The sequence below is a fragment of the Ovis canadensis genome, chromosome 15 (assembly GCF_042477335.2).
Source record: "Ovis canadensis isolate MfBH-ARS-UI-01 breed Bighorn chromosome 15, ARS-UI_OviCan_v2, whole genome shotgun sequence".
NCBI classification, from domain to species: domain Eukaryota; kingdom Metazoa; phylum Chordata; class Mammalia; order Artiodactyla; family Bovidae; genus Ovis; species Ovis canadensis.
This window is the reverse complement of record NC_091259.1, coordinates 28,395,464-28,409,960: the sequence shown is the minus strand read 5'-3', so window position 1 is coordinate 28,409,960 and position 14,497 is coordinate 28,395,464. Positions and strand designations below refer to the sequence as shown.

Sequence of the window (14,497 nt, the reverse complement as noted above, 5' to 3'; positions counted from 1 at the left end):
GAGGCGATGTATATGCATGTATATGTATGACTGATTCATTTTGCTGTATAGTAGAAACTGACAAGCAAGAATACTGGAGTGGGTAGCCATTCCCTTCTCCAGGGGATCTTCCCAACTCAGGGATTGAACCCAGGTCTCCTGCATTTCAGGCAGATTCTTTCCCATCTGAGCCACCAGGGAAGCCCAGAAACTAACACAACATTGTAAAGTAACTATATGGCAATAGAAATTAAAAACAAACAAATAAAGGGCTTCCAGTTCAAGATGATGGAGTAAAAGGATGTGTGCTCATCTCCTCCTGCAAGATGACCAAATTTGCAACCAGCTATTGGACATCCATCAACAGGAGGACACTGAAACCCACCCCAAGAAAGATACCCCGTGTCCCAAGCCAAAGAAGAAGCCACAGTGAGATGGTAGGAGGAGCACAGTCATGGTAAAATCAAATCCCATACCCGCCAGGTGGGTGACCCACAAACCAGAGAACAATAATACCAAAGAAGTTCTCCCACTGTTGTGAAGGTTCTAAACCCCACACCAGGCTTCCCAACCTGGGTATCTGACAAAGGGGCTGGGAATCACCAGGGAACCTGACCTTGAAGGCCGGCAGAGCTTGATTATAGGACTTCCCCCGGACTGGGGAAAACAGACTCTGGTCTTGGAGGGCACAAACAAAATCTTGTGTGCACCAAGACCCAGAGGAAAGGAGCTGTGAGCCCATAGGGAAGTAAACCAAAACTGCCTACTAGTGGTGGAGGGCCTCCTGTGGAGGCATGGGTTGGCAGAAGCTCACCACAGGGACTGGGGTTCTGGCAGCAGCAGGTCAGGAAGTTCCCTCTTGGCATAAACTCTCTTGGAGTTCACCATTAACCCAACCATAGAGCCAAGAGACTCCAGGCCTGAGTCACCTCAAGACAAACAGCTACCAACTACCTATGAGGGAGTGCAGCCCCACCCATCAGCAGATAATCGGATTAAAGCTATACTGAGAAAGTCCCTGCCCTCCAGAGAAAGACCCAGTTTTTCCCATTGCCAATCCCTCCCACCAGGAAGCTTGCACAAGCCTCTTAGCCTCATCCATCAGAGGGCAGACAGAAGAAGCAAGAAGAACCACAATCTCACCGTGGCTAAAACAAAACCATATTACAGAGAGTTCATCACAATGAAGAAGCAGAAAGTTACGTCCCAGATGAAGGGACAAGATAGAACCCCAGAAAAACTTCCCTAACGTGAGAAAGGAAATAGTCAACCAAGTCCAGGAAGCACAGAAAATCCCAGACAGGATAAACCCAAGGAGGAACACACCAAGACACATAGTAATCAAACTGACAAAAATTAAAGACAAAGATAAAATATTAAAAGCAACAGGGAAAGATGACAAATAACATACAAGGGACTTCCCATCAGGCTATCAGCTGATTTCTCAACAGAAAGTCTACAAGCCAGGAGGGAATGGCAGGATATGTCTAAAGTGGTGAAAGGAAGAACCTATAACCAAGAATACTCTACTCAGCAAGACTGTCCTTCAGATTTGATGGAGAAATCAAAAGCTTTCCAGCAATCAAAAGTTAAGAGAACTCAGCACCACCAAACCAGTTTTACAACAAATGCTAAAGGAAATTCTCTAGGTAGAAAATACAAGATGTTTAGAGCTCCCACTATTCAGTTTTTCCCTTTCTGGGATTTCCTCCTTATGGGAGTTCCCTTTATGTTACTTGCCATTTTTCTCTTGTTGCTTTTAATATTTTATCTTTGTCTTCAATTTTTTTCAGCTATTATCTCTTCAGATATTTTCTCAGGTCCTTTCTGTCTCTCTTCTTCTTTATAGTTGTTACTTGTGTGTTTGTTTTGAGGGCCAGAGGTGCACACAGCAGAAAGATCCTAAAGGAACCTCAAAGAGCCATTTTTTAAAGTATCAAATTCTGTGCAAATCCATCAATTTTCATGTTAAAGTTAGATACAGATGACATCAACAATGCTTTAGAACTATGATCTCACAAAATCATGTTTCAGTGTTGACCTTTCTTACTTTTGCCTATTTTGTTCACATTGTCTTTTATCGCCTAAATGTCTCCTCAGTTCAGTTACTGTCCAAGAATGACTTATTGAGTACTTACCAGATACAAGTCATGAAATTAGATCCTCCACCTATTGAGATCATGTTCGTTCAAAATTCACATCAAATGCAGAAGCCTCCAAGATCACTCTTGAGCTCGTAATGTGTAGATGTGTGCGTGCTAAGTTGCTTCAGTCCATATCTGACTCTGTGCAGCCCTAAAGACTGTAGCCTGCCAGGCTCCTCTGTCCATAGACTTTTCCAGGCAAGAATACTGGAGTGGGTTGCCATTTTCTCCTCCAGGGGATCTTCCCGACCTGGGAATTGAACCTGCGTCTCTTGTGTCCCCTGCATTGGCAGGCAGGTTCTTTTCCACTAGCACCACCTGGGTAGATAGATGTGATTTATTTTTTTTTTCTGAATGTTTTTTGTGCTTCCTTCTCCTCTTATGACATTTTATTTATCAATATATTTGCTTTCCCTCCACCCACCTATCACCAGTCTTGTTCCACCCATTAGGTTGTAAACTTTACTGTGGCAAGGGCAAGTCTCACTCATGTTTATATCCATCCATGCTGCCTTAAACATGCTTTTCAAAGTCGGGACTAAAAAGATACAGGAAAGTCTTTGCAGCTGGAAAAAAGTGGGGAAATGTGGAACATTGGCTTCCTGTCTCTGTTCTCAGCAGAGTAGAGCATCAGGTAATGATGCTCTGTTGTTTCTAGAGCACATCTTAGTAGAGACAGCTCTTCTTCCCCTAGTTGTTCTTCCTTTTTGCTTCCCTTTTCCTCCTCCTCCTTCCCCTTCCCCTCTCCTCTCACCTTTTCTCCTTCTTCCTTCTTTATTCTCACTATTTAGTTGTGGCCTAGTTTAATCTTCGACTTTTTGTATGCTTAGTGTCAGCTTTAAAATGGGATATGTGCTGGTATGAAAATGTTTTACTTTAAGTTGTTACAGTTCACTAAGGGATCCCTCCTTTCACCTTTGAAGACCTAGTGCCAGAACTCAACTAAATAGACCAGTGATGTTCCCAAGAAGAGGTAGGAGAATAATCCAAATGTTTGATTCTTCCTTAATGGACATACTGTAAAATGAAAACTGTAGAAATAAGATTAAATGAATTAAATTATTTTTCCTAATAATCTCACTTCTTCCTTAGATTCAGGTCAGAAGGCATTTAAAAGGAGAAGATCTATCATAAACTGGGCCTTTTGGCGGGGTTCTAGCATTCACCTGGATAACTTGCCCGTGTCACCAACATCTCCTATCCCAGGACAGCTCTTCGGGGTTTCTCTGCCAGATATTTGTGAGAATGACAATCTGCCCAAAGCTGTCTTGGTAAGTCTCATTTTGGCCTGTAGCACTAATAGGAAAGGAGGTTTGGGAAAGGAATGCTCTGGGAGGTAAATCTTTCCCTAAAAAATGGGAAATTTATAGATACCCATTGCTTTGGCTGAGAATGTTTATTATTGCTTCAAAGAAAAACAATCTGATTAGGCTACTGCAGAGTCATAAGGTAGACATAATAGGGAGAGATAATCTAGCCTACTGATTTCAGGCAAGAGCCCCATTAACCTGCTCAGATAAATTAGAACCTACACTGTAGACAGAGAAGCCACATTAGCCCTAACATTTTTCTCACAGCCTTTCTTGAACCCTGCATTGTTCAGAAAGTCTCCTTTAATCACTTTAGCAACACAGACTAAATCTTAAAATTTTTAAACTTGTGTTTTATTTGTATTCCAAGTCTTTAAATATAAAGATATGTCCTCTGGTATTTAGTTATCTTTTGTATGTAGAAGAGATCAAATGAAAGCCACTGAGTATGTATTTTTCCAGGTAATATAGTAAATGGGTTGTGTTACAGAATATTTATTGAGTGTCCAGTACCCTTCAAGCAATATGCTAGATGCCTGGCCCTTTATTCCATGTTGTGCATCTATCTGTAAGCACCAGGTACTAATCTAGCCACTTTATTGCTTATCCTTCACAACAGATTTAGAAGGTAGTTATCATCATCATCGTTACTATCGTTCCTAGTCTACAAATTAAAGGGAAACCCCCACCCAAGTTTACCAAAGGTCACACCATAAATATGTGTCATAGCTAGTTTCCAGAAAGAGAAATAAAAGACTGAATAGAATGGAATGGAATGGAGAAAACTTCCTAAAGGAGATGATTTTGGAGGCTAATTTTAAAAGAAGGAAATAGTGACTTCCCTGGTGGTTCAGTGATTAAGAATCCACCTTCCAATGCAGGGGACAAGGATTCAGTCCCTCGTCAGGAACTAAGATCCCACATGCCACAGGGCAACTAAGCCTGCGTACCACAATGAAGACTCAGCACAACTAAAAAACAAGAAAAACATAATATTTGTTTAAAAAAAAAGAAGAAAAAGGAAGTAAAGTATAAATCCACATGAAAAGAAAGACAAGGAAGGGCACTTCCCTGGTGGACCAGTAGTTAAGAATCTGCCTTCCAGTACAGTGGGTTCTATCCCTGGGCAGGGAACCAACCAAAGATCCCACATGCCATGGGGCAGCTAAGCCTGTGTACCACAACGAAGAGCCTGCATGCAGCAACTAAGACCTAACACAGCCAGAAACAAATACCCGAAAGAGAAAGAACAAGACAAGCAAGTGGAGAATGAATTTGGGAAGAGCATTTCATACTTGGGGAAAAGAATCCATATTGGAGAGTAATGGGAGAATAGGTAGGGAGGAGAGAGACAAGTTAACAGGTACCTTGAAGTGACTTGTGGTTCACTGAAGAAAGTCTCAGTAAAGCAAGTGTTTAAAATGTTTTAGATGTTAAATATAGCAAGCGTAAATAGGAGAAAGAAATTTAGAGATGCCGAAAAGGAAATAGAGTTTAATCCTCTAGCAGGCCTTCTAGCCCCAGGCCTTCAGGTCTTTCCCCTGGTACACCCCAGCCTCTGGCAGCTGGAGAGGGCAAGTACATGTTCCCTTTCTTGTTCTGCATGAAGTGCCATCTTGATTTTCTTTTTCTTTTGTTTCCCCATAGGATATGCTTTTCTTTCTTAATCAGAAAGGACCTCTCACAAAAGGAATCTTCAGACAGTCGGCCAATGTGAAATCCTGCAGAGAGCTGAAAGAAAAACTGAATTCCGGAACTGAAGTACAACTAGACTGTGAATCTATTTTCGTAATAGCATCTGTCTTAAAGGTAGGAAAGTTTCTCCCTTCATCTACCCCACAGCATAGCTCTGGAGAAAGACAACTGATTTATGTCATTGTAACATTACTCCCATCTGCAGGAGACCATGATAGAAATAGAAGCTTAAAAGTGTTTAAAAAAAAAAAAAAAAACTTCATACAGTCATGTGTGTGCTGTTATGTCTGACTCTTTGTTACCTCATCAACTTAGCCCACTAGACTCCTCTTTGTCCACAGGATTCTCCAGGCAAGAGTACTGGAGTGGGTTGCCATTTTCTCCTCCAGTGGTCACAGAAACACTGGCATTTAAAAGCCACTTGTAATGATGTGGCATGTCAGATAGTCATTTTAAAATTTTTCATCCCATGTCACTCTCCCCACCTTCACTTCTGCTACCCCATGCAAAAAAGAAAAAAAAATGAAATGAAAATTAAAAACAATTATAACACACAGTATATTTACCAAAATAAACATCCTGATTAGATGACTTTCTCACAGTCTCACTATCTTCCTAATAAAGGCGAATTTTTCAAAAATAAACTTTTATTAAACTTTGAAGCAGAGTTTTACCATAATAAACAAACATTTGCCTAATAACTGAAACATTGCTCACTGAGACTACTGAAAATTATATTCAGTTATACGATACCCCCCCCAATGCCTTTTAAAAGTAAAGGTAGAATAGGAATGATTGCAACATCTAGTCCTTCTTTTATGAAACCCTGACCACATTTGGTACCCTTGATCCCATGTATATCTGGTATTTCACATAAGCTTCTTTGCTGCAAGCGTTTTTGCTACTGACATTTTGGACATATAACCATATAATAGCCTTATGGTAATTTTGCTAAAAAAAAATAAAATAAGTGGTTGACAGTTTGTTTTGACATATACAATATAAAAATCATGACAGATGACAATGATTTGTCCCAAGAATTGGTTTCACATTTTGAAATATACTACACTGGAGTTGAAAGAGACCAAGGGCCTTGAAGACATAGCATGAACCCACATTTCCCATAGAACTCTGAAACGTTTATTAAGGACAAATGGCAATATGCCAAGAACAAAAAATAGTGTGCAGGGCTTTCACAAAAACTCAGGCACAAATATATATCCTAGTACCTAGTATTTGAAACTTGATGCCTCTCCTAAGAAATTTGAGCAAAAAATTTAAAAGTGCCGTGCTGAACAAGAGACAAATCAACAATCTATACATATATGTGTGTATGTATATATATATATATATAATATTATGAGTGAAAGATTTGGAAAACGCTTTGGTATAACCCATGAAATAATATTGAATTAATAATATGAATTGTGCAGTATTGCCATGAATCTATACACATTTTATTTTTTAACTTTTTATTTTATATTGGAATATGGGAGATTAACAATGTTGTGATAGTTTCAGGTGAACAGCAAGGGGACTCAGCCATTCATATACATATGTCCATTCTCCCCCAAACTCCCCTCCCATCCAGGCTGCCACATAACATTGAGCAGAGTTCCCTGTGTTATACAGTTGGTCCTTATTGGTTATTCATTTTAAATATAGCAGTTACACACATTTTAAATGTGTTCAAGTGTTTTGTATTTCACAATAAAATCTTTAATTCTGTTATTCTAATGTTTTATTATGTCCTTCTTAATATCCCTCTTTCATTTTTTGTTATTTTATCTTTTATGGCAGAACTGCCTTACAGCCAGTTCATTATTTGGTTATTTGCTGCAGAAATGCTTGTGGCAAAAATGTCTATGGCAAATAAGCTTACTTATGACAAAAAAGCTAGATCCTCCCCTCTCCCCTCATCCCAACACCACCCCCCTCCACCTATGATTACTTAACTCACATCCATATTTGAGTTAATCTTATAAAACGTTTTCCTCCTCACATTCATGAAAATTCCTCACTTTTTTTTGAAAATCTAGAGTCAAAACTAGCTTTTCGCAGAGCTTTTGACCTGAGCAATAGCTTCTGCAGATCAAAATCAGGCTCCTACCTCTGAGCAGGGTTGGAATGTCCCAGAGCCAGGGGTAGAGACAGTGCCCCAGCCCGCATCCCCAGGCCTGGAGCGTAAAACCAAATTAAGGAAAACATGATGAAGAAGACTCCTGCATGTCCCTCCTCCCGGTCAGTTGCTTACACACTCATGTTTTATGACTTAGTGAATAATCAGATGCCTCTTGATAAAAGGGCCTTGTCTGCTCTTAAACAACCCCACCATAGAGTTTCACAATAAAGTGTCACTCTGAAGAACTGGAGAGGGGCTTCCCTGGTGGCTCAGTGGTAAAGAATCCGCCTACCAGTGCAGGAGACAAAGGTTTGATCCCTGCTCCAGGAGGATCCCATATGCTGGGGAGCTACTAAGCCCATGCAGAACCATTGAGCCTGTGCTCTAAAGCCGGGAGCTGCGGCCACTGAAGCCTGTGCACCTAAGAGCCTGTGCTCCACAGCTAGAGAAGCCACTGCAATGAGAAGCCCCTACTTGCCACAGCTAGAGAAAAGCCTGTGCAGCAGTGAACACCCAGCACAGCCTAAATGAATAAATAATTTTTTAAAAAAGAACTGGAAACATGTATACTATCATGTAAGAAACGAATCGCCAGTCTAGGTTTGATACAGGATACAGGATTCTTGGGGCTGGTGCCCTGGGATGACCCAGAGAGATGGTATGGGGAGGGGGGTGGGAGGGGGGTTCAGGATTGGGAACTCATGTACACCCGTGGGAGATTCATATCAATGTATGGCAAAACCAATACAGTATTGTAAAGTAAAATTTTAAAAAAATAAATAACAAATATAATAAAATAGATAATCAACAAGGACCAACTATATATAGCACAGGGAATGCTGCTGAATATTTAATCATAACCTAAGTGGGAAAAGAATTTGAAAATGAATAGATAAAAGTATATGTATAACTGAATCATTTTGTTGTACACATGAAGTAACAGCATTGTTAATCAGCTTTAAAAAATAAATAAAAAATCTTAAAAAAATAAAATAAAATTCTGGGATATACAAATTAATCTATAGTGACAGAAAGCAGATGAGTGGCTGCCTGAGCATGAGAGGGGAGATTATTTAAACTTTTCGGAGTGATTGTATGTTCATTACCTTGATTTGCTGTGATGGTTTCATAGGTATGTTGATAAAGTAAAACTTTTCAAATTGGAAAATAAAAAATAAAATGACAAAAAAAAAAAAAAAGAACTGGAATGGAGCTAGGGTCATCTAATTTATTTTACATAGGGTTTGTGATTATCTTTCAGTCCTGGAGTACAATAAAGGTATGTATAGTGTGCTTAGCCAGATACATAGCAGGCATGCAAGTATATGCAAGATAAAGTTTTCTTTGATTTTTGTCATAAAATTAGGCTTTCTCCCATCTTTTAAGAAGTTAAAGCCTATGTTTTAGAAAATTTTCCTTACTATGCTATTCATCACAGCACTACACTTCTTAAAATTTTGTTCTAAATTGTTGAGGCTGCTACGAAGAAGTATGATTCTAGAACAGTTAAACGTATTTCACAGTGAAGAAATAGTACTTATAGAGGAATAGGCAAAAGACAGAAATTAATCCAAATGAAAAATCTGGTTATATGAGTTCTAACTAAAGTGTTATAATCATGTAGCTGTGTTTTACTCTCATTTCTTCCAAGTAGTTGCAAGAAAGGGATACTTTTTGCCAAAAGTTTTTGAGCTTTTGTTTTGTTTCTTATTTTTAAGACTATTTAGAAGCAGTACTTAAATTTTCCTTTTATTTTTTACTTACACTGGTTTTGTTTAAATGTAACTATAACTGGAAGAAAATTCCTTGTGATACTGTATTTTTGATTCATCAGACCTCTGAGGAAAAGTACATTTTTAATCCTGTAGGAATCTCATCTCAAATTAATTTGGGAGTTCTGCTTATGGCCTGGTTTCTGTTTTTGGAAGGGGAAAGACTTTTGGTTGAGTGCTAAGAGCTGGTGATTGTAATTCAGAACCAGCTTTCACATCCCTTCTCAGATCCAATGGTGGTTGTTATTTCGTAACTTGTTATTCCAGCTGTGGAGAGTTCATTGAGATGTTACAAGTTATTATCTTTCAAGTGTAGGTTTTAAGATTTAATGATGTTTTTCTTCAAGACAGATCATAACTGTGTTTTCCACTGAGATTTTAAAAAAGAGGTATTGTCACTGCCCCATTTTGAAATAACAGATTTTTGCTCTTCTGAATCTGACTTTTAATGTAGGTACAGCCACTAAAATTAGTCTGAAATTATGAAAATTTGATAGATTGACCCAGAAAAGAGGTAATTTTTATGATGACACATCTGAATCACAAATATCCATGGATATTACTACTAGAAAATAGAACAAAGACTTTGTATCAGTCATCTTCCTACTTGTTAACTACTCTAAAAAAAAACTGTATGATAATAGGTGACATGACTTCAAAGAGGTTTTCAAAATTACTGTAGATATAGTTAATTGACCTTTCCTTGTCCTCCACTAATATTTGACCAGATGACAAATAGCCACAGTTCAGTAATGACCTCTACTGTGTTTGGGACTGGGGATTCCCAGGTGGCTCAGTGGTCTGCCAACACAGGAGATACAGGTTCACTCTCTGGGTTGGAAAGATCCCTTGGAGAAGGAAATGACAACCCACTGCAGTATTCTTGCCTGGGAAATCCCAAGGTCAGAGGAGCCTGGCAGGCTGTAGTCCATGGGGTCGCAAAGAGTCAAACATCACTGAGAGACTGAGGATGAGCACGCACGCATGCCTGTCTGGGAATGTGCTTGGCATTAAGGTGTATGAAGTAGAAGGTGAGGGTCTGATTCTGCCATGAAGAAGCTGAGAAGTAGAGAAGATGTTCACCTAGTTGGCTAACTGCAACACTTAGGAGTCACAGCTTCCATAATAGCAGTAAAAATATGACATATAAGTAACAAGTTGTGCATTCCCTTTTTAAGGTACAAAGGTAAAGTTGCTGATTTGATTTTCCAACAAGAATTAAAATTATTCAGTTGCAGGTTTTCACCTGTCTCCGCATTGTAGGCAGGAACTTATAAGCAGATAGTCAAGCATGTCATGTTATGTTGTAGGTAGGAACTTGTAAGCAGATAGTCAACCAGTGCCAAAAGCAACAAAGAGATTGGCCTAGAACAAAAAGGAAACATAGGGCCAGGACCAGAATTCTTTATTTTTAAACTTTGTATTAACATATGTCAAACTGGAAACTGTTGAGTGTCTCCTACTTGTGTCATAGTCTAGACTCATCACACCCAACCCCGCCAGCGGTCTTGGTATAAGAGTCTCGAAGACCAGAAAGGATGTACCAGAGGCATGTTATTTAATGTACATTATGTGTGGGGTGCTGCCTCATGCTTCCAGAGCCTAGCCACAGTCTGGAATGCTTTCTCCTCCTCATATATGAGAGCCCTTCTAGGGGGAACACAAGGAGCAGCTCTAAGCATCTCTGCATGAAATTATTCACCAATGCCACTGGAATATGAAGTCCTAATATGACAGGGATTTGGTTTTATTCGCTACTCTATCCCTACCACCTCAAACAGTACCTGGCACATATGCATAAATATTTCTTGAATGGTTGGATGACTGATTACTATATTATGAATCTCACAAATGTCTTCATACATTTCTTTTAACTAATGAAATAAAAAGGATTTAGGTTTGCCAAACCCCGCCATGTTATACTAGTTTACTAAAATGTACACAAACAGGAGATTTCAGCCTAAGCAGGTTGTCCTTTATCTTTACCACTATAGTCCAGACTCCAGTTTCCCTCTGGTTTTTGTTAGAAAAATATCAAAGCATATGTTTCTATGGGTGCACATCATTGAGGGGTTGGCACCGAGCTCCATGTAGTCCAAAGAAGAGAGAACTTAACTGTACTTTTCAATAAAGTGTCTTCTTTCTAATGTCTCTAATACATATTTAACCTGAGAATAACAATTTAAAATATTTATTTTTCCCCTCTATATAAGGATTTTCTACGAAATATTCCAGGAAGTATTTTTTCATCAGATCTCTATGATCACTGGGTCTGTGTAATGGATCAAGGAAATGATGAAGAGAAAATAAATGCAGTTCAAAGGTAATTATTCTGATTTGGTCCTTTCTCAAAAATGATTTTTAAAAAGCTTATATTTTGTAAGCTTGTCTAGGAGGGTAGTGTGCTTGTGCTTGCTGTGTTTAGTCACTCAGCCGTGTCTGATTCTTTGCAACCCTTTGGACTGTAGCCCGCCAGGCACCTCTGTCCATGGGATTTCCCAAGCAAGAATACTGGAGTGGGTTGCCCTTTCCTCCTCCAGAGGATATTCCCGACCCAGAGATTGAACCCATGTCTTCTGTGTTTGCTTCATTGCAGTTGGATTCTTCACCCACTGAGCCATAATCACTATCAAAATCATATCTGTGGGGACCCGTTTAAATATAGATTTATGCTAGCTACTGTAACTTTTATTATTGCTTTTCCCTAATCCTATTAACATGGAATACTTGACCACTTTATACATTCTGTACATCTCAATCTGATACGAGCTGAAACCCATTGGACCAAGAGTTAATACAGTAGACTCAATCTATAATTTACACCTTAGTTTAACCAGACTATTCCTTATATACTTCATTTAGCAACTGAATTCATAGAGAGAAAATTCCTTCCTCCTCAAGGGTCTCACAGTCTAGTAGAACAGATAGATAAAACCAAGAGTTACAAAGTAGTATAATCGGTGCTAGTAAAGAGATACCTTCAGAATACATGGGAATGCTTCAGAGGGACAGTTAACTTGTTGAAAAGTGTCAAGGAAGAAGGGAGTTGCAAAGTCTCAGTCTGATCACAAAGAATGCATCATTTATACTCAATTCAAAGAGAAGTTGCTGGCAGGTCTCGCCACCCCAACCCCTTATAGGAGTATAGGAAAGAAGAGTCCATTAACAAAAAGCATACTTCCAGTTCTGTGAAAACCCATGAATCCTAAAACCATTTATTTGCATATGCTTGTTTAGTGCAGTTTTTATTGAGCAGCTCTCAAATACAAGTCATTATCTACACACTGCTATTGATAGACACCTGTTAACAATAGAAGAATATAGTCTAACTGTTGAAGACACCAGAATCAAAGCCACGTAACAGAATTGTGTCTGTTTTGGTGGAAATCATTCAGGGGCAGTGAACGTCAGATCCTGTATTTTGTTGCTCATTGTCTAAAACTTTATATTCTACAAATGGTTAAAAAGATGATGCTTTTGTATATTATCATATGTGAAACGAATCGCCAGTCCAGGTTCTATGCATGATACAGTGTGCTCAGGGCTGGTGCACTGGGATGACCCAGAGGGATGGGATGGGGAGGGAGGTGGGAGGGAGGTTCAGGATGGGGAACATATGTATACCTGTGGCAGATTCATGTCAATGTATGGCAAAACCAATACAATATTGTAAAGTATAAAAAAAGAAAAGATGTTTTAAAGAGGGTTAGACTTATATCTCTCGTACAAATACAAAATGAGCACACATGAGAGGTTTTATTTAAAACATTAATTAGAGAACTAGTAAGATATTACTGCAAAGTCAAAAGAGATTTCAAACTATCACAACTTACATAATTAAATCAGAAATGCTGAAATGAATTTATAAATAGATGCAAAACTGACTTTCACTGCTAGGGCATGGGGCGGGGTGAGTGGGGCACTGTATGTGCAAATAAACCATTTATCTCTCTACTAGATAAGATTTTTGAGTCTACAGGCAAGTGTTAAGTGCACTGCTATCAGTAATCTACAGTTTACAGAGTCAAATAACTAACCCCTATGACCCAGATACCCCAATGTATGATAACAGTACCTTACTTTCCGTTGAATACATCCAGGAATCCTTTGATTCGCTTCGGTATCTTTCATCATTTGTCCCTTCAAAACTGTTCTCATTGTCAGTCCATAGTGCTGAAGAAATGCCTTTCTATTGTTATGCAACAGGAGTCCAAGTACCCAGTTTTCTCCCCCAGGTTACAGATTCTTGTTGGAAAAAACCAACCACCATGACTATCAACATTTGTATCTGCTTTCTGTTTGACAGTAAAAATCATCTTAAGTGAATGATCATTTGAAATCCTTTATCAATTACAAAATAGGAAGGGTAGAAAAAATATAATAAGCTTGCATTATATGTGACAGTGATATCTCTGAGATAGAAAGATGCAGGGCAAAATTGACCTTGAGAGCTGCCGGAGCAGAGTGTGAGCTTTCAGAATGGACCTGGGAGTCTCATGGCCGAGGTTTAGGTTTTTACCAAGAGACAGAATCCTCTGTTGCTTCTTGGAAGTAAAGGAGCTACATATTAGTAAGTAAGTAAAGGAGTTACATATTAAATGCAACTGTTTAATTTCATTAGAAAGCTTTTGGGGGGGTTTTGGTTGAGAATATTCTGGAATGTTATAGGGTTTGCTTAAGATACTTTGTAACAGTTTCAGGTAAGTATTTCAGACAGCATCTTTTTATGAATTATTTTTTTGCGTTCTTTTACATTTTCATTGGATTGCAAAATAAATAACAAATCTGCAGTGCTCCCGCTCTCTCCTCTTCACAGGCAGTCCTCCCTTCGCATGTGCCGTGTTAGCAGACATTCCTGCACGTCTGAACTGTGGAAGTGAGGACTGCCTGTCAGTACAGGTTTCCTGTGAAATGTTTGCTTACAGAGTGCGTGTTTCTGTCTTCAGGCTATTAGACCAGCTTCCGAGAGCCAATGTTCTTCTCCTAAGGTATCTTTTTGGGTTATTACACAACATTGAGCAACATTCTTCATCCAATCAGATGACCGCATTTAATTTAGCAGTGTGCATCGCCCCAAGCATTCTTTGGCCTCCTGCTTCCTCTAGCCCAGAACTAGAAAACGAATTTACAAAAAAGGTAATGAAGTTTTTCCTGTTTCTGCTCTGGGGGACCAACTCCCCATTTTGAACCTAAAATTCGGGGTATGAATTCTGAAAGATACATATTTTCTTAAGTGAAAATACTTAAGAAAATAAGTACTATATGTACTAAGTACCTATCATTGTAAATCTGAATTCATTGAGTGTTTTATTCTATCCTGGTAGACGATAAAAAAGGTAATTTCTTGAGCAAAAAAGTGATAGCAGTTGGATTGCTTCTCTTCTCTCTTTAAGGAGGGAAAACAACTATGACTGACTGAAACCATAGAGTGATATGAAAACAGTTGATATGATTTTAAAAATAAATAAGGACTTT

General features: G+C 38.8%; 1 protein-coding gene across 1 annotated transcript in view; it reads left to right on the top strand.

Annotated features, from left to right (window-relative positions):
* Nucleotides 1-14,497, top strand: part of ARHGAP20 (Rho GTPase activating protein 20) — a 204,143-nt gene that overhangs the window by 181,339 nt on the left and 8,307 nt on the right. The window contains exons 10-13 of the mRNA XM_069554976.1: nucleotides 3,216-3,394; nucleotides 5,081-5,242; nucleotides 11,236-11,345; nucleotides 13,969-14,158. Coding sequence (XP_069411077.1) covers nucleotides 3,216-3,394; nucleotides 5,081-5,242; nucleotides 11,236-11,345; nucleotides 13,969-14,158 — 641 coding nt within the window. The remainder of the gene's footprint in view (nucleotides 1-3,215; nucleotides 3,395-5,080; nucleotides 5,243-11,235; nucleotides 11,346-13,968; nucleotides 14,159-14,497) is intronic.